The sequence below is a fragment of the Culex pipiens genome, chromosome 1, assembly GCF_016801865.2.
Source record: "Culex pipiens pallens isolate TS chromosome 1, TS_CPP_V2, whole genome shotgun sequence".
Lineage (NCBI taxonomy): Eukaryota > Metazoa > Arthropoda > Insecta > Diptera > Culicidae > Culex > Culex pipiens.
In genome coordinates this window covers 40,584,683-40,607,497 of record NC_068937.1, presented here as the reverse complement: position 1 = coordinate 40,607,497, position 22,815 = coordinate 40,584,683, and the positions used below count along the sequence as shown (strand labels likewise).

The following is a 22,815-nucleotide window of genomic DNA, read 5'->3' as shown; positions in this document are numbered from 1 at the left end:
TTCGTCAAAATAAACACTTAATATTACACACTACATGTACAATTTTTGCAAACACAAAAAAAAAGTTGCAACCGACGGGATTCAAACCCAGCACCAACGGTAAGGACTGGCGCTTTAGCCCATTCGGCCATCAGACCGATGTATAGCTGAAAGGAAAAACGCATATATGAGCTTGACATTTCGGTCAAGTAGGTTTCCCATACTGATGGGCTTTATATTTCAGGGTGTAAAATTACACAAAATTGCATAAAATAATGCAAAATTTATTTTACACCCAAGCCTTTTACACGCAGCCTGATTACTACTTTTTTAGCTGTGTGGGCTGGTGTAAAATGCATTTTAAAACTCTTTTTTTAAATGTTAATATCATGGCTTGTTATTTCAATTTTTATATTTTTTTGACCCCACCCCTCTCTTCCCCCCTACCCATTCTACTTTTGCCTGAGTCGAGGGACATACACTTCAATAAATATTTGCAACGGCCTTATTAGCTAATTATAAAATTTTAATGTTATTGCTTGACTCCAATCAAATATTAAATATTTTCAAACGCTGATTAAAATCAGTAAACATTGGCTAACGGCTGACAAATTTTGTTCAACATTTGGAAAAAAGTAAAATTGAACAGAGACCAGGCAATATATACAATTAAAAAAATAACCAAAATGTTTGAAAGTTTTAGAAAAAAAAAAGTTTTAGTAGTTTATGCAACAAGTTGCAAAAAAAAAGATTTTTTCAGCACGAGTCATACATTTAAATAAATATGATAAATATGACAAGTGCTGAAAAAAAACAACTTTTGCAACGAGTTCCATACAACATTTTTTGCAATTCCGAAAAACACCCTTTGAGTGGAATTATAAGTCAAATGTTCATGTATTTTGTCAATTAACCGTTTAAAACAAAATATGTATTTTGTCAATTAACGGTTTAAAACAAAATCATGTATTTTGTCAATTAACCGTTTAATACAAAATAATGTTGAAAAGTATTACTTTTCGAAACAAGTGCTGAAAAGTTCAACTTTTCAGCATCCATTTCAGTGCTGAAAAGTACAACTTTTCAGCATCCATTTCAGTGCTGAAAAGTACAACTTTTCAGCATTTATTTTGAAAAGTGTTACTATTCGATTCAGTTATTTTTGGTATAGAAAAGTAGGCTTTTCATCGTTCAAGAATGACTGGAAAAGTAAGTACATTCACGACGGAATTGAAAAAAAATAAATTATTTCATTACGCACAACATGTTTGATCAAACTAGGTTATTTGTACCTATTTTAGGCCTACAAAGCCGAACGCACTTTTAATTTGGCTGCTATTGGCAGCCTTGCTTATATTACATGAATAAGTTGGTTATTTAATGCTAATGCTATAAGCCCGAAAAACTAAAACATTTTTTGTCCCTATTTTGGGGATATTGCTCCTAGGATACGACCTTCTTTGTGCCTATTTTTGACCTACCTTCTGATTGGTTGAAATCTCGAAGCGAACTTTTTTGACGTACGGTTCAGCCCCTGCTCGTACGGTACAGCCGCACAAATTCGGTTGACAAATATGCTAAATCATTGTGATGTTTTAAGCAACAAATCAACAATAGAATGATTGATTTCACTTGCATTACGTGCATAATTATTAGAGTGTAACAAAAATGACTTTTTGGCGGGCATTGAGGGATTTGTTCCGGTGGGCATACTGAGCCTAAATCCCAAATATGAGCTTGATTGGACGTAACAGGAGCTGGCGCTCCGCCCTTCAATTTTAAATGGGATTTAACCCGTAAAAAAAGATTTTTTCAAAAATGTCACTTTTTGAGGCATTTTGGCCACCAATGCGTTTACCAAAAACATCACTGGCGTAGGGTAGAGTAGTCATCAATGAGACACGGGGAACAATGATAAAATGGCTCTCACAAGTCGTAGTTTCAACCAATCAGGCTCATATTTGGGGGAAAGGTGTATCTACTGGATACACGTCTGCCATAATAGTGGCTTTGATTATGGACGCTCCCTTACAAAGTTATTCATAAATGTTTGATTCTGGGGTGTAAAAGTAAATTTTGGACAAAAAATACTTTTTCGCTCGTAGGCTGCCATTTACACCAAAACTAATATTTCTTCAAATTTCTTTCGACGTTCCATAGGGATTGAGTTGGGCTACAATGTTCTTTCATTAGTTTTGGCCAAAATTAAGAATATACCCAGAATCCAAAGCTGTCTCATTGTTCCCCACTCATTTCAGCCCATGGGTAACAATGAGACACTTCGATTTTTCTTCATTAAACTTTTCAAAATCTATGGAAATTTTCCAAATCATGAATTGAAAGTGATTTTTGGCATATTTCTAGAGTTTTTACCTCATTTAACCAAAAATACAAAGTTATTTGGTGTAAATATATGGATTTAACAAAATTTAAATACTTTTTAGTATAACTTTTGTTAATTAAACTTTCATGTTGGTAAAATTGCTCTAAAATGTTCAAGGCAAGTCACCTGCTATGGAACAATACAAAAACATGATGTTTTACAAGAAAAGTATTGATTTTCATACAGTGTCTCATTGTTCCCCAGCTGTCTCATTGTTCCTGCCAAGTGCGTCTACAATGAGACAGTTGAATAACTCTGGTTGTAGATGTCGGATCGATCTCATATTTTGGTCCATGTTAGAACACATTAAAAGAATGAAAATGTAACAAAAAGCTTATTGAAACATGCTGATGAAAAAAATAGAAAAATCATTGAAAGTTGAAAACCAAAAGTGTCTCATTGATGACTACCCTACCCTATAGGCCAGATCCTTGCGCATCTTTTGGTATATATAACATTGAAGTTAGGAGCATCCTGGAGCTCGGTACAGACCTTCAAAGTTTGGCATTTTTTCGAAAAATCGGCCCCGGCAAAAAAGATTTGCGTCGCACCTCGCGACGCCCGAGACGCCATTTGATTTTGCTGTGACCGATTTTTCGAAAATATGCCAAACTTTGAAGGTCTGTACCGAGCACCAGGATGCTCCAAACTTCAATGTTATATATACCAAAAGATGCGCAAGGATCTGGCCTATACGCCAGTGATGTTTTTGGTAAACGCATTGGTGGCCACCAAAATGCCTCAAAAAGTGACATTTTTGAAAAAATCTTTTTTTACGGGTTAAATCCCATTTAAAATTGAAGGGCGGAGCGCCAGCTCCTGTTACGTCCAATCAAGCTCATATTTGGGATTTAGGCTCAGTATGCCCACCGGAACAAACCCCTGAATGCCCGCCAAAAAGTCATTTTTGTTACATCCTAATAATTATGCACGGACATCATTTGTATCATTCATTTATGGGTTTTAAACAAAATTAAACATTTGTTGCGTAGCCAAACAACAATCCCGTAATATTCAAGAAAGACTGTAACATGTAAAAAACGCACACACACTGTGTCACAGTTTGTAGAAGTGTCAAATGTACCGTAAATATATCCATGCTCTCCGAGATGGACGAAGTAACTTTAATCAGTTATTTTATTGATTTGGTGGCAGTTTAGTGAGTGTTTTTGCAACGGGATTGTGCAACCCACCAATAAAAACACATTGCCGGTGGTTGGAGATTCGGGGGACGGCTCTCATTCGTGTGCTGAGCGATGAACGCCGTAACGCTGAGTGTCAAGAAGCGGTAAGCAAAAGTGGTGAAAATGTTGGATCTAATGGGCAAGTAGCAATTTGCCAAGAAAAAAGTGAAGAGTGATAAATTTATTGCGTTATTTCTAAATTTGAAGGAGAAAGTGAATTATTCTTGCCCACCAAAATGAAGATAATGACAGCACGTATCATTCTCAAGTGGCAGATCCTTGCCAGATTTGGTGAAATGCACAATTTCGTTGAATTAAATTTGTTAGACCCAAAAAAAGGAACAAATGCTTTATTTCTAACCAATTTAAAATATCAACTTTAAATTTATCACTTTAAAAAAAGTTTTCGTTCAAAGAGCCCATTTCATGGCCAAAATAATGTCCTTGACAAAATTGGTCAACATTTTTCCAAAGTTCTGGCCATATTTTACAAAATAAAAAATAATAACAAATTGGGTTATGGAAAATTGCTCAACATTTTCCCACAGTTAAAGTAAAATTCAACAATAATTAATAGTAACAAATTAGGATATGCCTGATGATTTTTTATTCAAAGGTTGAGTCAATGATTGAGTGATTTTCCAACTCCATACTTTGAGCAGTCATTGTCTTGATCTCTCATGAGATTTGTCCAATAACAATTTTTAGACTAAGTGTTGGGGATATTATTATTTTTTCTTCTCATTACCGATGATCATGACATTTTGATAACAAAATAAAATATTTTAACAGGACTTGTTATTGAAATGACCTCCGTTTTGTTATTACCACCTGCCCGGGAACAGTTTTTTTTACTCAACTAACGTCATGATTCGAATTACCGGACGATTTGAAACCCGGACACCTCAGTACTTTTGTTAATTTGATTTGGTTAACCGCGTTGGATTTTCTTCTAAAAATTCCAACTGTCAAAAATCAACCAAAGGATCTACCGGTGGATACTTTTCTACCACAGTTTTTTGTGTGATCAATGTGGTAGATGCTTTGGTGGATTTTTGACAGTTCGAATTATTTCAAGAAAATCCACCGCGGTTAACCGCAATCAAATTAACAATAGTACTCTCATCTTGTTTTATCAATTATTTGGATATAAGTTCGCACTATGAATCTCAAAACAGTGTTATTTGATGAATTCTAACATCAACTTTCATTTATAGTTGGTTTGAACGCTGTAGTTAATGCCAAAACAGTTAAATAAAATAAAATGATAAGTTTACCAAAAATGTGAAACATTTCACTGAAATATTTCCGAAGCACTGGGAAGACAAAGCAGAAATTTATGGCTCTGATTTCCTTAAATTCTAGCAAATTTTTATATAAAATATCGATTGTTTTGATGATAACAGCTTATTTGAGACCTAAAGAATGCCATTCACTAACATTTCAGTCCAAATTCGTGCAATACATAAGCAAAATCGAGTGCCCGAAATTCGAAGCAAAAGTGTCCGGATTTCGAATCAGCTTTTATCAGTGTCCGGGATTCGAAGCACAACAAGTCATTATTACAATTTTAAAATATGCAGACACTACCGCCTGATCTCCGACCTGGACGAAAACCTAAAGCACTGGACGGTTTTTTTTGTGACGCGGCGCCAGTAATGGTTGTCTCCCACCCGGTGCGCCTTTCGCATAAAGACTAGCTGAGGGAAAACGTCCAGTAGCACAAAGCGCGCGTAAAATGCGTGAATTGTGGTGGAAACTACACAGCGAATTTTCGTCGAGGAACAGGACAGGACAAGATGAAGAAAGTGTCCCGCCAACCTCCGAAGACCGCGAACTCGAACGCAGCTCGCGGCGAAGCTATTCCATCAGCCAAAACAGCATTCCCCACCAACTGGGGAGGTTCGTACGCTAGAGTAGGCGCTTCCGGGAGCGTTTCTCCCTCGGGACAAGCTGATGTTACCGGTGATAATCTCTTTACGCTTCCCGAGTTTTATTTTTTTGCTTATGCTCTAGAAATGCATTCGCGTTTTCGTGCCTACCGTAACATGGCAGATTAATTCCAAGCTCTCAGGGAGCTGATGATGAAGTACATCTACCACGGATAAGCTGACTTGTGCAGTGAAGTTCTTCGACGTCAAAAGACAAAACAAGCTGTGATATAGTCTTGAACTTTTCTATTTTTATCCGTTTGTTTAGCAAACCTCAACGACAACTTGAGGTTTGTTTCAAAATCAATGAGTTTGGATTTAAGTGTATAATCTTCAACATATGGTCACCGTCATCTTGGGCGAGTTGAGACAGTTCGATGCCTCTGTTGTCTCTTGTGCTTGAATCCCAGCAAGCTTAGTACGAGAGAGACCACACAAACATCATCATTTTACACAAAATTTAGATTTTTTGATTGGTTTTGGTTATCACAAACACAGAATCAGATCCCTTAAAAGAGTAAATCTGCTCCCAGTGTACTGACCGGTAGGGGATGGGTTTCGACTAGTGGTGTGCTTGGTTTCTAATCTAGAGGTCGCGAGTTCGATTCTAGTACCGGGATGATGAATTTAATAACAACAATTTCCCGATTTTAAGCCATTAAAGTTTGCAGTATCCATTCTGACAGTAGTACTGATTGACCCCAGAAGACGGTACTTTAAAAAATAAGTTTCGTATTGTATTGGATTTTAGGATCTACATTTGCAACAACTTTAACCGGGTTTAAAAGCAAAACATGTTTTTGACGTATACTCTTTTGACAGTTCAAAACAAAAAAGGGCTTTAAAAATCTCATGTGAATTGGGTGTGAGAAATGAAGTTGAATTCATAACAATCAACAACAAAACAAAATGCACTTCCTTAAAACTCGGTCACGAATCGATACACTTCCCGAACGACAGCTAGCCATAAAACGTCTCGAATGCAATCAAAACATTTCAACTCGCCCAAAACCCAAACCGCGTGGAGCCGCCCACGTTCGCGCACGTGTCATCGAACAATCCCTCTTGGAATGGATCCTCCGCAGGGAGGGTGCTACGGGGACACAATTTAGTGCCCACCAGAGGTACTAAATAACAAGGGGGGTGGTTCTTTCGCACAGCAAAACGACCACCAACCGAAGTGTGTCACTGCACCTGCAATGGACGTCATCCAAGTTTTTTTTTCCTTGTTTTTCGGTCACCTGTGAGTGACCTGGGACCTCCTTGCTCCCTCTCCGAGGAGGTGGACGATAACTTATAAACTGGGTACCGTTTCGAGAGCTGACAAAAACTACCTGGCCTGAACGTTAACCCTTAATGCAAAGGAATTTTATGGCGTCCGCCATTATAGCAATTAGTTGACAATATCCGTGTTTTGTTTTTGCCATAAATTTTAGCTTTCCCTTTTCGAAGTCTTCAATTTTGTGTAAGTTTTTCTACGTTCAAAAGATGGACATCGAACGGTGGAGGTTAGCCGCCGTTTTGGTCAACCCAGATGTACGGGGACTTGGAGCGGCCATTTTGGGGTTGTGTTGTAGGGGGGCGGGTAAAACACATGTTACGTCGTGAGTTCCGGTGGTAAAGTCTCGTGCAATAATTAGTACTCCCAACTTGAAGAGATAGTGCAGTACGGTTAAATGGTTCTTTGGACAATAATTTAAGAGTAAATTTGTTTTTTTTTTGTGTTTTCACTTCTTTGCTTCCATTTTTGCCATATCTAAATCTCTTCGTAAATTGTAACGACCGCAAGGTACTCAAAACATGTTGAAATCAACTCTTTAACCTACCAAACCACTACAATTATGATCCCGTCAACAGTGAGGGTCAACTTCGGACAAATTTGCATACCCCAATCACGTTTGCTGCACGGCAAGTGCCTGTCGTGAGTTTCACATTCAATTAACCTCTCCGGCACCAAAACGTGTCCAATTACGGGTGTTTTAGGCGAAAGCGGGGGGGGTTCACTTCGTGCCAGAAATTGCACCCTGGATTGCGTGCCGTTGAAGTTTCCGTTCCCCCCTCAGCTATGAATTTTCAATTTCAAGTGCAAATATGTATATTAAAGTAAGTACTCCAGGGCCCAAGGTCGTCGCCGTCGAAAGTTTTGATTTTCTCTGAAGTGTGTGTGGCCTTCCGAAGTCTTTCTAGGTTAGCAGCACGTGATAAGCCCTTACTAATTTTCTCTTTTTAAACTTTTCCTGACATCCGACGCCCCGTTTTTCAAAAATCACCCTCCTCTGTAGCCCGCCAGCTATGGTAAGAAGAACGGCGTTTGGTACGCCTCGCCGGGAAACCAGGGCTGGGGCAACGCCGGCGGTGGTGGCGGCGGAAGCCGTCTGAGCCGGAAGCCCTCCGTGACCGAGGTGGACAACATGCCGTCCGGGAGTCTGAAGCCGAGCGCCGGGCGCGTCATCCGCATCATCAACAGTCACGATCACAGTGTTCAAGTGAGTAGCGATCATATTCTAATTTTTATTAAAAAAAAATATTCCTGAAAAGTTTGAAAAAAAATCACCCTAATCGTGAACCTCCCTAATTTTCAACCAAATCAAATGTTGCCCCTTTTCATTTGCAACAACTCTTCTGAAGACACCTTTGCTCCAAAACTTCCAGATTTTTTTTTGAAAATCAATTTTCCACATAATTTTGCGATCTGTCGCAACGCTTGCTTAGGACGTATCCTAGACCTTTTACCTTCTCAAAGACCGCTCAACTCTAAGCGAAACGTACTTGGGGATACCGTGGAGATTTTCCCTTATCCTCTTAAAAAATGTGGAACATCAACACTTCCCGTCTTCCAAATCCCTTTCCTTGTCCCTGGTGCGCGGTTAAGACGGGAGAGACCGGCAATGGGTGGTGAGAATCTAGTACAGGTAGAATTGGTTTTATTCCCAATTATCAATTCATATACACTTTTTTCAGAATTGATTCCATGGCAGTTTTCCTTCATATTGATCCTTGCACTGTAACTTGGATTTGGCCCGCACTTTTCTCTCGCAATTTTGACAACAAGAATTCACAAAAATAGGCAACCGCTCGTTGTTTATTTACATTTCCAGTCGCAGTTTCCACCAAACTGGACATTCGCACTTTAAAATTGCGATTGACAGGTGAGCAACATCGGCTCGCTTTGATCATTTTTGGAGAAAATTAAAATTTCCCAAGCCAGTTTGACAAGTCGCAATATTGCGATCGATAGCAATAATTTAGTGCGAAGTCCAAGTTAGTGAGAATTGCGCAATACTTAAAGGAGGCTCAAAAGTTGCGACTAATCGCATTTAAAAAAAAAGTTAGAATCACCTTGAATTTATTAACATGTTGGAGAATATTTAGCTTTTTTTACACTAGCAAAGCAATCATGCCTCTGTAATTTGTGAAAACTTTTGAAGATTAAACCTGAAATTTCAAACATATTCACAATTGTCTGAGATTTCGGTCACTCGATTTTTTGTATTTTTTATCCGACTGAAATTTTTTTGGTGCCTTTGGTACATGGCTTTCTACCTAAGGTACTCGCGATTGAGTGTGTAGTAGTGCGGTTGTCAAAATCGTTATCTCTGACTCTCTCACTCCACTGACACTGACATTGTTTATGTTTTGGTTTTCCTGGCACGGTTCATTGTTCGTTTGTTATTGTTATGGTTTTAGTGGCACGGAGTCATGCACTCACACTAATGCAAAGCAAGATCGCGAGTACCTATGATATACAGCCTTGCTTTTGGTACGCCCAAAGAAGCCCTTTTTGCCTTCCTCACCTCAATGAGGAAAGGCTATAAAATCATTCGAAAAATGAACTTCTTAAATAGGCCTCGAAGACCCAGTTTCTCACGTATACATATCGACTCAGAATCAAATTCTGAGCAAATTTCTGTGTGTGTGGATGGCCTAGATTTTTTTCTCACTCACTTTTCTCGGAACTGGCTTGACCGATTTTGTCCGGATCTGTGTTTTTAGATCCGTCTACAGGTCCCATAGGTCATATTTTCATACCATTATGTTTAGTAAAGTACTTCAAAAGTTATGCTTAAAAAACGATTTTGACTAAAGTTCGCAAGATTGTAAGAAAGGCCGTCATGCTATACATTTTTAGAAAGGTATTTGAAAGACCTTTCCAACGAGTCCAAAACATTGAAGATCTGATAACCCTATCAAAAGTTATTAGCACTTAAGTGTTATTTATGCACTTTTTGGAGGCCGGATCTCAGATATTTTGATGAAAACGTTGTCCGGATCTATCATGCGACCTATCTTTGGATAGGTAATAAAAATACCTTTTCAACGAGCACAAATTGGTTTGGAGATCTGACTACCCTATCATAAGTTGTAAGTACATAAGTGCCCTGAAATATGAAGATCTGACTACCACATCTAGTGGTATGAATAATGAGTCAAACTGATAAAACACTGAAAAACACCGCCCTTTTGTGTCTATTTTGGATACCCGCATAGTCAACAACCATACAGTCACCATTTGTCGAATGATTTTTCCTAAATGATCTTAATAATACACCAAATAGGGTGCAACCGTACATTTTCCATTCCCCAAACAATCCTACAATTTATTAAATAGGTCGTTAGGTAATGTTACAATACATTTTTACAAGGGATTTTTTTCGTGGATCATAGTCATACCCTACCCCAAACTGTTCAATTCTTATTTTATGTGAACCGTACCACAAATTAATAAAATATGATTTTAAATGGTGAACTGCTTTACCGACACTTACCGACACCATTTGAAAAGGAAGGAGCCAAAAAATAAACTTTACAAATGTTCTGGGAACTATGGATTTAACGGGAATGGTAAGTATATGATTATTAATGGTGAGCGTTTTTTTTTGTAATGTCCGGGATTTGTTACCGCTTGATGATGATGTCTCCTGTTGATTCTTCCGTGGTGCTGCCGCCTTATCTAATTGAGCTATCTCAGTTACATAACGTTTGGCGGTTTAAAATGCATTTTATTATGAAATGTGGCCTCAAAATTTATCATAAATATATCGTAACATGTATGGTAGAACCATACAAATAAATTATAGACCAATCACATGGCGAACAGTTATCGTTCTGATAATGGTCAATCAATTGATTAAATTATTTGGACTTATAAAAATTATCACGAAAATAAATTAGCTTTACATACAAACTATATGGCAAACAGGTATATCGTTCCATGAATTGTTGAACAATGGTTTGAATTGTTGGGACTTAGGAAAATTTTCGCCATAATTCAGGTATATCGTTCCATGAATTGTTAAAGTATTATTTGAATTATTCGGACTTAGAATTTTTTTTTGCTGTAGTTCAATTGGCTCAATCATACAATACCTGTTTCAAATAATCCTAAGCGTTTGGCGAACAGTTATATCGTTCCATGAATTGTTGTACAATTGTTTGGATTATTGGGACTTAAGAATTTTTCGCTGAGCTTCAAGTTGGAAATACTACGTCGGCTATGGTACCCTTATGTTTTAACAATAGCTGTTCCGAAAAATCCTTACCATATGGCGAAAAGTTATATTCCTCCATGAATTGTTGAACAATTGTTTGAATCACCGCTAAAAAAATTTCGCTAAAATTCATTTTTGGCTCAATCATACAAAAACTGTTTGAAATAATACCAAACATATGAGGAATAATTATATCGTACCATTAATTGTTGTGCAATTGTTTCAATTATTAGGACTTAGGAAATTTAGGAAATTTTCCGCTTAGGTTTCTTTGACTAAATCATACCGAGTATCATAACTTTTATCATACCGGCTACAGTACTATTATGTTCTAACAATAGCTGTTTCGAACCATCCTAATCGTATGACGAATAGATACCGTTCATTAAATTGTAGGAAAAAAAATCAACCATTCGAATATGTCAAGATAAGTGTAACAATTCGGGAAATAGTACCATTTTAATTTTGTTATATGGTCGTGACATTATATCAACAATATCACAAATGGTAACCATACCAGAAATAATTTTCTTATGATTTCGACAGTTTCACCTTTGGTATTTGATTATGCGGGTAGCACCCTTTAAATCTGAGGTAGGCACCAACCACCTAAGGGTGGATTAAGTAACGTTTTCCATATAATATTCCATACAAATTTGGCAGCCGTCCATACAATAATGATATATGAAAATTCAAAAATCTGTATCTTTTGAAGGAATTTTTTGATCGATTTGATGTCTTCGGCAAAGTTGTAGGTATGGATAAGGTTATACACGGTAAGAAAATTAAGGTGATTTTTAGTTTCACTTTTTGTCACTAAAACTTGATTTGCAAAAAAACACTATTTTTCCTTTTTTATATGTTTTAGGAAACATCAAATGCCAACTTTTCAGAAATATCTAGAATAGGCAAAAAATCTTTGATCGAGTTTTGAACTTTTGAATCAATACTGATTTTTTTTTAAATCGAAATATTCGTAAAATTTTTTCAACTTCATTTTTCGATGTAAAATCAAATTTTCAATCAAAAAGTACTTGAGTGAAATTTTAATAAAGTGCACCAAGAAGTGCACCGTTTTCAAGTTAAAGCAATTTTTAGATAACTTTTTTTTAAAGTGGTCGCAGTTATTCATTTTTTAACATTAGTGTCCATGTTTGCCCACTTTTGAAAAAAAAACTATTTTTGAAAAGCTGAGAAAATTCTCTATATTTGGCTTTTTATAACTATGGTGATACGACCTTTAGTTGCTGAGATATTGCCATGTAAAGATTTAGAAACAGGAAAATTGATGTTTTCTAAATCTCACCAAAACAACCCACCATTTTTTAATGTCGATATCTCAGCAACTAATGGTCAGATTTCCAATGTTAAAATATGAAACATTTGTGATATAACATTTCAAAGGGGCGTAATATTGAATGTTTGGCCTTCTTGAAATGTTAGTCTTGAATTTAAATATTTTTTTCAAAAAATGGCAAACATAAGCACTAATTTAAAAAAATGGATAACTGCGAATATATTCGAAAAAGTTACTTAAAAATTTCTATATCTTGAAAACGGTGCATTTAATCAAAATTTCACTAAAGTACTTTTTGATTGCAAATTCAATTTTACATCGAAAAATGAAATTGAAAATTTTTTGCGACAAATATTTCATTTTTTTAAAGATCAGTATTGATTCAAAAATTCATAACTCGGTCAAAGATTTTTTGCACATTCTGGAAATTTCTGAAAAGTTGGCATTTAATATCCTCTAAAACCTATCTGGAAATTAAAAAAAAATAAAAATAGTGTGTTTTTTAAATTAACAAATTTGTATCATTTTATTTCAGTGTAGTCCTTATCCATACCTACAACTTTGCCGATCAAAAATTCCTTCAAAAGATACAGTTTTTTGAATTTTCATGTATCATTTTTGTATGCTGCCAAAATTGTATGGACAGTTATATGGACAAACTAATGATGAAAATGACATACCAAAGGCACCAAAAATGTTTTAATAAAAAATATAATAATTAAAATTAAAATTTAATTAAAATATAATAATTAAATAAATAAATAAAATTAGAACTAACAAGGAGATTTACAAATAATCTTCAACTGATTGATTTTCGTAGACATGTTCGGGAGCGATTTTCTTACGCGTGTTTCGCCTCCTCTCTCTCTCTCTCTCTCTCTCTCTCTCTCTCTCGCTGGTGACGAATGTCCGCAAGCGAAAAAGATTTTTTTGCGATTATTCGATCCCTGATCCTGAGAGTTGGTGGTTTTGATCTCATTCGATCCGTCTTGTGTTCCGATAAGTCACTTTTGAAAATTATAGAGTTTAGTTTAGCACTTCAAATTTATGTAAAAAAACGATTCTGTCAAACTTCGAAAGATTTACAATCAAAGGGTGGTTTTAGTAAGAAACCCCATCATGTTCTATTTTTTTAGAAAGCAGAGGCGTCGCGTCCACTTGTTCAACCTGTTCATAGGACAGGTGATTAAAATATGTTCATCAAAATAATTGAACGAACATGCCAACTATTCTTGGAATCATGAAACAGGCTAGCGCATTCGTATCATAGAGCGCTCAATGAAAATCTAACGTGCACTGAAAATTCTCCCAAACAGCCCCCAACCTGTTCGGATTTCTCCATGCACGAGTTCCCATACAACGCATCCAAAAATACACAGAAAGACCTCCCTATTTGTACACGCTGGACGGTATGAATGTGGTAGTTCAAGGTGTGCATGAAAGCTTTTGCACAGTCGACATAAAAGCGCTCGAGGCAAGACACGAGCAGGGAGAGAGCAAAGTTCAAAGAGAGAGAGAAAGCTCCATATTTTGCTCTCTCACTGCTCGCGTCTCGGCTCGAGCGCTTTTATGTCGACTGTCCAAAAGCTTTCATGCACACCCTGAACTTCCACATTCATACCGTCCAGCGTGTACAAATATGGGGACTTTCAGTGTATTTTTGGATGCGTTGTATGGGAACTCGTGCATGGAGAAATCCGAACAGGTTGGCGGCTGCTTGGGAGGATTTTCAGTGCGCGTTAGATTTTCATTGAGAGCTCTATGGATACAAATGCGCTTGGCTGTTCCATGATTGAAATACGATTTGGCGTGTTCGCTCAAATATTTTTGTAAAACTTTTTTAATTATTATAAAAAATAGAACGGTATGTTGCTTCCAAAAAGCGTTTTTAACTGGAATAAAGTAATAAATAGCTCTGTTAAAAGTGATCAAGCAAGTTCATCGAAGGATTTGCAAAATAATTTGGAAGAAAATAGAACAAAATCTTTAACCTACCAAGCAAACAATAATTTCCTTTACATGTTATTTGTACAAAAACAAAAATCAAAACAAAGCTTAATTAAGCTGTCGTAATAATGTCTACTTGGCTTGAATTGTTATGTTTTGATCGTTAAATTTTTTTCTGAATATTTTATAAAGCGATATTTTTAATATAATTTTATGGATTTATAATGAGATATGAGATGCAGTAAAATAACAAAAAAAAATTATTTTTTTATACTTAACTAGGGCAGCTATTTTTTATTTGTGACTATCAATTCAAAATTTGTTATATGCTTAAAAAGCCTATTTTGAAAATCAATGCAAAAATTAAGGTTAAACGTCCAATCAATTGCTCGAGTTTTTGTTAAATGGAAAAAATTATTTTCATCGATATAAATTTTTTTCCTTCTAGTTTTTTAGGGAAATTTTGAAGAGAAACTTAAAATACAATTTTTTATGGCCTAATTGTTTTAGTCAGGAAACTAGAGCACGTGATTTCAGGATTAGAATGGTCAACATCCGGAATGTTTGCTTAGTGAGATTTGAAAATAATGAATATTTTTTGCTCTAATCTAATCCAATGGAACACAAGAGAAGTCATTCTAAAAAAAACTCCAGGAAAAAACTTGTGGTTGGATTACGCCTCAAGTTTTGATTTAGTTTTTTTTTATTTACAAAACAAGCTAATTTTAGAAAACTACAATGTAAAAAGCGTTTCAATTTTACACTTCTTACAGAATGTTCATTGCTGTAATTTGAATAAGTTACTATTTCAATAAAAATCATGTGATAAACAATTCTCACAACAATATTGCTAACATCATCTAATTTCTCTTTATTATGTATGAAGGATATTTTTTTAATATAATTGAGCTAAAAACTTGAAAATTACTGAAAAGATTGTTTGAACAGGTAAACATTTTGGCCACGCGTCGCCTCTGTTAGAAAGGTATTAAACAGACCTTTCCAACGAGTTCAAAAGCTTGATGATCTGACAACCCTATCCAAATTGTAAGCACTTAAGTTATGTGTTATTTATGCACTTCTTGGAGGTCGGATCTCAGATATTTCGATGAAAAAGTTGTCCGGATCTGTCATGCGAACTATCGTTGCATAGGTTATCTAAAGAACTTGTCGATGAGCTAGAATGATTGATGATCTAACACCCGTTTCAAAAGAAAGGAGTAATGAAGATTAATTTGATAAACATTATAAGGGGGAATGATGTTATTCTGACTGAATGTATTCACTATATGAATGTGAGGAAGGCACCAGCCACGTGAACGTGGATTAAGTACAAGTAATTATCATTTAAAATCATAAACAGTAAAATTTGATCATAGTTAGTAATTTAAATACATGTACTACACATTTTCGCCGCATTTAAGATTTTGAGGTTTGAAATTTGAGCCCTCCGCGATCAAATCGGATAAACGACATTGCTGGAGCAAGATCCTTCCGATTAACTTCAAAATTTTCGGCCAATTCCTTTCGCAACATCATCATGACATCGCACAACCAACGTGAAATGCACTGCCGCCGTGGCGTGGCACATTTACACCCCGGTTGGTGTGCTTGTCCCGTGTACAACAAAGAAGAAAAATGTGGTCATGTGCCGAACCGGAAGCGTACCATCAAGAAATTTGCATGTCGAGACGCGTCTCTCCTTATTAGCTATTCAAACAATATTCAAATCAGGGCGCTCCCTTCCAGAACAAGAGAGAGAGAGAGAGAGTGAGGGGGAGAGGTGATGGCGATGGCAAGTGGCCAACTGACCGGAAGCGGCCGGGTTTTGTTAAGGTGCAATTCACCACCGTGGTGGGCAAAGAATGGTGCCTTAGGGCTGTCTTAAAGCTGGATTTGCCTTGCTGGCGCGACGTTTTATGTCCAAATATCGATTCTTACGAGCTTTCCGAATTTTCCCTGTTTTCGAACATGGTAATTAACCTTCGCCGAGGACGGCCAAGTCACTTTTCGGCACTTGGCCAACCCCGCGGGAAAAGTGACGACTGGTGGAGTGTGAGGATTGATTTATGACCACTTTACAGAGGCGCCAACTTTTGCCTCTTCTTGGTTCTGGAAGCCGGTCGGCGGTTGCACAACTCTCTGGTCTGGCAACCTTGAACTGCCTAAGGGGAACTGTACGACTTACGGCCACCGGCTAGAGTGGCTGCCCAGGAAGACACCGGATAATAAATTAAAACTTGGAATGAATGGTGGTGGTGGTGTGAAATTCCTTACAATACGCTTCCGGTTTGGTGTGGTTTGAAGTAATCGTTGGTACTATATTTCCTCATAAGGCTCTGGTCAGCTTGATATTAAACCGATTGAGTAAAAAGATCATTTTGTTCTTGTTTCTTTTCCAGTGCCGCGTACTGCTAAACCTCCGCACATCGCAACCCTTCGAAGAGGTCCTGGAGGATCTCGGCCAAGTACTGAAGATGATTGGCGCCAAAAAGATGTATACCAGCCACGGCCAAGAGGTACGAGTCCGCGTCCGTTTCCCCGAGCTTACCCTAACCTAACCCCCTCCCCCGCAGGTTCGCAGCTTCTCCCAGCTGCGCAACGAGTTCGCCGAGGTGGACACGTTCTACCTGAGCAACACGCCGACCCTGCCGGTGGGCGCCCTCGGCCCGGGGGTCATTCCGCCGTCGCCGGCACGCCGCTCCCGGTCCCGGCTCGGTGGCTCCGTGCCGGACGATCTGTCCAAAACGACGGCCCGGCAGCGAGCCCGCAGCAAAAGCAGACCGCGCGTCCTGTACGCGCCCGAGAACGAACTGGTGCGGGCCTCGTCCGATTACCCGCTGCTGGACGCCATGAAGGAGGAACCCACCCGCATCACGATACGCGGACTGCGCCGGACCTTTTACCCGCCGCAGCACCATCCGCCGATCGACAACGCACCGCCCGATAAGAAGCTGTCGCTGTTTTGGGTGTAAGTAGTTAGTTTATTTTGAAAAATGTAAACAGTACACGTGTGACAAAACGGCCACGGCGGAAATTCCCTTGAACAAGTTGTCGCACTAGCCGGGTGTGTCAAGATAGCATGATCTGATTGGAAAATTAAAATTTATTTCATATGTAGAGTTCCAACATTGCACAGGGTTTTAAGGGTTTGGTTGAATATCTCAGGATTGAAACCGAATTTTGGGATCTATAAAGGTAAACTTGAGGCATTGAAAGCTGCACAGGACAGAATGGCGTCAATTAGCCCATTTTGGCTCAAAATCGTCATGTGACAAGATGAAGAAGATGATCACGATGAATTGCAAAAGCTTGCAAGAGTTCAAAAGTCAAGGTTTTTATTCACGAAATCTGAGCCGGAACTGTTTAGGAAAATCATCTCTTCTATAAATCTACAATCATGTTGGTGTATAACATGCAAAGCATTTATCAAACTCAATATTTTTTAATACGGACGTATGAGAACCCAAACCGCACCGAATGGAACAAATCCGGCATAAATCCTTTCAGCCAGTTCCGAGATGACGTCATGATTCGAATTCCCGGACGCTTCGAAATTCGGACCACTCAACTTTTTTCATCTCTGATTTGGAGCGAGGTTTAACAAATCAAACTTACTATTTAGATTAAGGATATTTTCACGGCTTGTCCTTTTTGTTTTGTTTTTATTGATTTTTTTAATAGCGTGAAACTTTGTGCTTTCTTCACACAAAACAAATGATTCCAAAAAATTAACACATTTTGGTCTATTGCACAAATTAGTGTAAATTTATTTAGCAGTTTTTCTATTTGAAAAAGAACTCCATGATTTTTTTAATTGAGTATTTTTGCATTAATGCCAAAAATTACTTTTTTACAATTCCGTCGTGAAACTACTTTCTTTTCCTGTCATTCTTGAACGACGAAATAGCCTAATTTTCTGTACCAAAACTAACAGAACAGAATAGCAACACTTTTCAAAATAAATGCTGAAAAGTTCCCAGATCCATTTTTGTGATTTAGGTTAAAATATTTATGAAAAAAATGAGTTTTTTGAATTTACTAACTCAGGCTTATGTTGTAGCGAGTTGGTGTCTTCTAGACATTTGTAGAACTTATCAAAACACACATTTATCTTCCAAGAGAGCGAAAATCGGACATTTTAAACGAAAGTTATAGCAAAAATACGACGAAAATGACGCCATTTTGAAATGTGAATAACTTGAAAAGGTGGTGGAGTTTGACCTCGCTCTTGGAAGCATCTGAAAGTACACATTCTAAAGTAGGGTAGAGTAGTCATCAATGAGACACGGGGAACAATGATAAAATGGCTCTCACAAGTCGTAGTTTCAACCAATCAGGCTCATATTTGGGGGAAAGGTGTGTCTACTGGATACACGTCTGCGTCTTTTGTGGCTTTGGTTATGGACGCTCCCTTGAAAAGTTATTCATAAATGTTTGATTCTGGGGTGTAAAAGTAAATTATGGACAAAAATTACTTTTCGGCTCGTAGGCTGCCATTAACACCAAAACTAATATTTCTTCAAATTTCTTTCGACGTTCCATAGGGATTGAGTTGGGCTACAATGTCCTTTCATTAGGTTTGGCCAAAATTTAGAATATACCCAGTATCCAGGACTGTCTCATTGTTCCCCACTCATTTCAGCTCATGGGTAACAATGAGACACTTTGATTTTTCTTCATTAAATTTTTCAAAATCTATGAAAATCTTTCAAAACATGAATTAAAAGTGATTTTTGGCATATTTATAGAGTTTTAACTTCATTTAACCAAAAATACAAAGTTATTTGGTATAAATATACGGATTTTACAAAATTTAAATACTTTTTAGTATAACTTTTGTTAATTAAAGTTTCATGTTGGCAAAATTGCTCTAAAATGTTCAAGGCAAGTTACCTGCAATGGAACAATACAAAAACATGATGTTTTACTAGAAAAATCTTGATTTTCGTAGTGTGTCTCATTGTTCCCCAGCTGTCTCATTGTTCCTGCCAAGTGCGTCTACAATGAGACAGTTGAATAACTCTGGCTGTAGATGTCGGATCGATCTCATATTTTGGTCAATGTTAGAACACATTAAAAGAAAGATAATGCAACAAAAAGCTCATTAAAACATGCTGATGAAAAAATGAGAAAATTTTTTGAAAGTTGAAAACAAAAAGTGTCTCATTGATGACTACCCTACCCTACATTTCTCGGGTGAGTTTTCAAAAAGCCCTAAGAGCCACCGTGACCTCCGACACTAATATTCGTTTTTCTTCAAATATTAGCAAAATTTCATTTATTTTTAGTTTGAGGCACTTGAAAGACGTTTAGATGAACAATCTTAAGCATTTTTGAAATTGGTTTTTTGTAAGTAGATCGAATACCAAGGCAAAAAAGGCATTGTTTACCATTGGCTCATACGGCTTTTTGAAAACTAATCCGAGATTTGCTGAAAATATCTTGGAGGTCTTTTTTGTTTAACTCATTCAATCTCAATGAATGAAAATGAGCGTTTTAATAAAATTTATAAAATTTATGCCTGAAATATTTCAGCTAAAACATGTTTCTTCTTTTACAACCACTAGATCATTTCTCATAACTCCTGAATTTACGTTACCGGTTCATCTGTAGACGTAAATATTTTTTCACCAATTCATGCAGATTTTTCATGCAAAATCTGTTTCAACATGCTTGCTTAATACAAAAAAGACATTGGAAGTTGTTTTTGTCTAGATTTTCCCGGAAAATCTTCGAAATTTGCACCTCAAACTTTCCAGGTAGAAGAAGCGTTTCAGGTTTAAAAACGTCTTTCACTTGAATTGACGTCGTGACGTGAATGATTTAGGGACCATGCATAAACCACGTGAACACTTTTTTGAAATATCACAACCCCTCTTTCAATCTTTTTTAACGTCGAACGTAAATTTCATGCAGGTCTCTGGAAGTCGCAAATATAGTTTGCCCAGCTTGCCATAAAAAAATACAAAGAAATCGAGAACCAGGCAATTTCTCTAAAAAAATGATTTGCGCACCACATTTTTCAATGATCAATATTATCAAAAATTAATGTTATTAAATGAGTTTGATTTTTTTTTTTTTTTTCATTCATAAATGTATGGACATTTTAGTGCGTACCTCTGATCTGCAAATTTCTTTTTGGGAAAACAAATGGAAAAAAATAGAAGAAGAGGAATTTCAAAAATTCTTTAGTGGTTAGAAAGATAACTGGCTGAACCCTAATTTTGCCATATTAGCACCCTGGCGTTCAGTTACAGCTCATAAAAGGGTTTTAAACCTTTTCAACTGAAATTGAGTAATACATAGCTCAATAGGAAGTTTTACAAAATAAATTGTTTGAATAGTGAAAATCAGCCAAATGGATGGAGTATAGGAGTGCTTAACCAGCCAAACATACGAGAATTTTTGTCTCGGAAATGGTCGAGATCAAGGGGATAGGCAAAAACACACAAAACATCGACGGCGTAGAATAAAAAAAAAAAAAAAAATACCTACTCATTCCAGTCACGGCTACCGCGGCATCGACTCCAAGCGGAACCTGTGGGTGCTGCCGTCCGGCGAGCTGCTCTACTACGTGGCCGCCGTCGCCATCCTGTACGACCGGGAGGAGGAAGCCCAGCGACACTACACCGGCCACACCGAGGACATCATGTGGTAAGCATTTTTTTCTCAAATTTCATAGAAATTGAAGCGCAATTCAAACTACGATTTCTCTCCGCCAGCATGGAGGTGCACCCGTCCCGGGAGCTGGTCGGTTCCGGTCAGCGGGCCGGCCGCGACCGCAAATCTCAGGCCCACGTGCGCATCTGGAGCACGGAATCGCTGCAGACGCTGTACGTGTTCGGAATGGGCGAGCTCGATTCGGGCGTCCTCGCGGTGGCCTTCTCGCAGCTCAACGGCGGCAGCTACATCCTGGCGGTGGACGCCGGCCGCGAAAGCATCCTGTCCGTGTGGCAGTGGCAGTGGGGACACTTGCTGGGCAAGGTGGCGGTAAGTTTTTGACCCAGTTCCGAGACTGACTGCAATAACATTTAACAGCAAAACAAAAAAACTTTAAATATTTGTAATTCTAAATTGAGCCTGCTGTTTGCTAACTAATGGGCAAAGTTGTTGCCGGCTTAAATCGCCGTGATGACACCCTGCGGAATGTGGGCAAAAGTTTGCTTCCGAAAGAAATGGGGTGGCGACCATTACGAAAATGCTATTTTGCACCACCGAATGCTATATCATGCAATATGGTGCTGCCGTTGGTGCTAAATAGTTGGCCGCCGGAAGTGCTTCAAACTTTTAAACGATACGTTTCGTTCACCTCGCGGACAGGGGTGTATTGAGGAGGGGTGTTGGTGGGTTAAAATGAATCCATAATCATGAAAAATAAGGTGTGAAACTTTCCGAGTTTACTCGGATGAGTTGCATGAGTTGCTTCATAGCTTCGGATAAATTTAAAACTTACAATGGTGTCGAACATATTTAACTAGCATCTGGGCCAAATCTGACACAACGCACAGTGGGCGAAATGGAACCCAAAATCGGACTTAATTGAACGCGGCTGGTTCCCTGGTATGAAACATAGTGTTTCTTATGTAAAAAATCCGGGTAATCGATTGGTGATGGTTTCATCCACCGCACGAAACGGCAAAGGGTCCATTTTGCCCAAATTCCCAATTTTTTTACATTTTTTCTTGAAAATCGGTCTGTATTTAAAGCGGAGGCGTTATGCGTCCATCCAAAATGCACTTAACTTATATAAAAATGTCCCAGGAATCCAGTAAAAATAACCACTTGCACCGCAAAAATCAACTAGGGCCGTTTTCAAATGTAAGGTCAGATTTAAAAAATCTGAAAATATTTTTATCGTAAAGATCAGACAATTTTTACATTAGAATGACGATTTGCACTTGATAGTTTAACACATTTACGTTGATAAAAATAAAAATTATGTAAAAAGCAGTTTATTCTGCGTTTGGGAAAATTGGGCCAAAACTGATTCTTCAATCTTTTTATTTAGTTTAATTTCTATATCAACATAAATGTGTCAAACAATCAAGTGCAAATCGCCATTCTTATGTAAAATTGTCTGATCTTTACGATGAAAAATATTTTCAGATTTTTTCAAATCTGACCTAAGAGGAGCGGCCGTGGCTGACTGGTTACGGTGTTCGATTTGTAGGCGAATGGTTCTGGGTTCGATACCCATCTGCTCCCAACGAGAAAGATAAGAACACATAAATTTGAAATGATGAATATGAACGAAAAATCAAAGTCACTCGAGGCGGGGTTCGATCCTCCGTCCTTTGGATTGGTAAGCAAAAATGCTAACCACTAGGCCATGACGACTTTGTGAGCGTGGACTGGAATTAGGAATACTGTTACAGAGAGCGAGTTGTGGCGCTATAACCACGGCAAATAGAGTCCAGGGCATTCGTGGAAATACAATGTCCCATCCCAGAGGGTCCCGGAGTACCAAACCTTCTTAGCATGGTGCTCCCAACGAATACAACCAAAAATCTCGGAGCGTATGGTGGTGTGTCCCCACGCTTCTTCCTCCCCTGTCGATTCAGAATTGTGTTGTTGTTTGAACACTCAGTGCTCAAACTCAACC

The 22,815-nt window shown here is 37.8% G+C and overlaps 1 protein-coding gene across 5 annotated transcripts in view; it reads left to right on the top strand.

Moving 5' to 3' along the window:
* LOC120421546 (echinoderm microtubule-associated protein-like CG42247) overlaps nucleotides 1–22,815 on the top strand; it is a 92,846-nt gene that overhangs the window by 58,828 nt on the left and 11,203 nt on the right. For all 5 annotated transcript variants that reach the window (XM_039584949.2, XM_039584876.2, XM_039584809.2 and 2 more), the window contains 5 exons: nucleotides 7,760–7,963; nucleotides 16,613–16,729; nucleotides 16,787–17,181; nucleotides 20,718–20,867; nucleotides 20,936–21,203. In XM_039584949.2, the coding sequence (XP_039440883.1) occupies nucleotides 7,760–7,963; nucleotides 16,613–16,729; nucleotides 16,787–17,181; nucleotides 20,718–20,867; nucleotides 20,936–21,203 (1,134 nt within the window). The remainder of the gene's footprint in view (nucleotides 1–7,759; nucleotides 7,964–16,612; nucleotides 16,730–16,786; nucleotides 17,182–20,717; nucleotides 20,868–20,935; nucleotides 21,204–22,815) is intronic.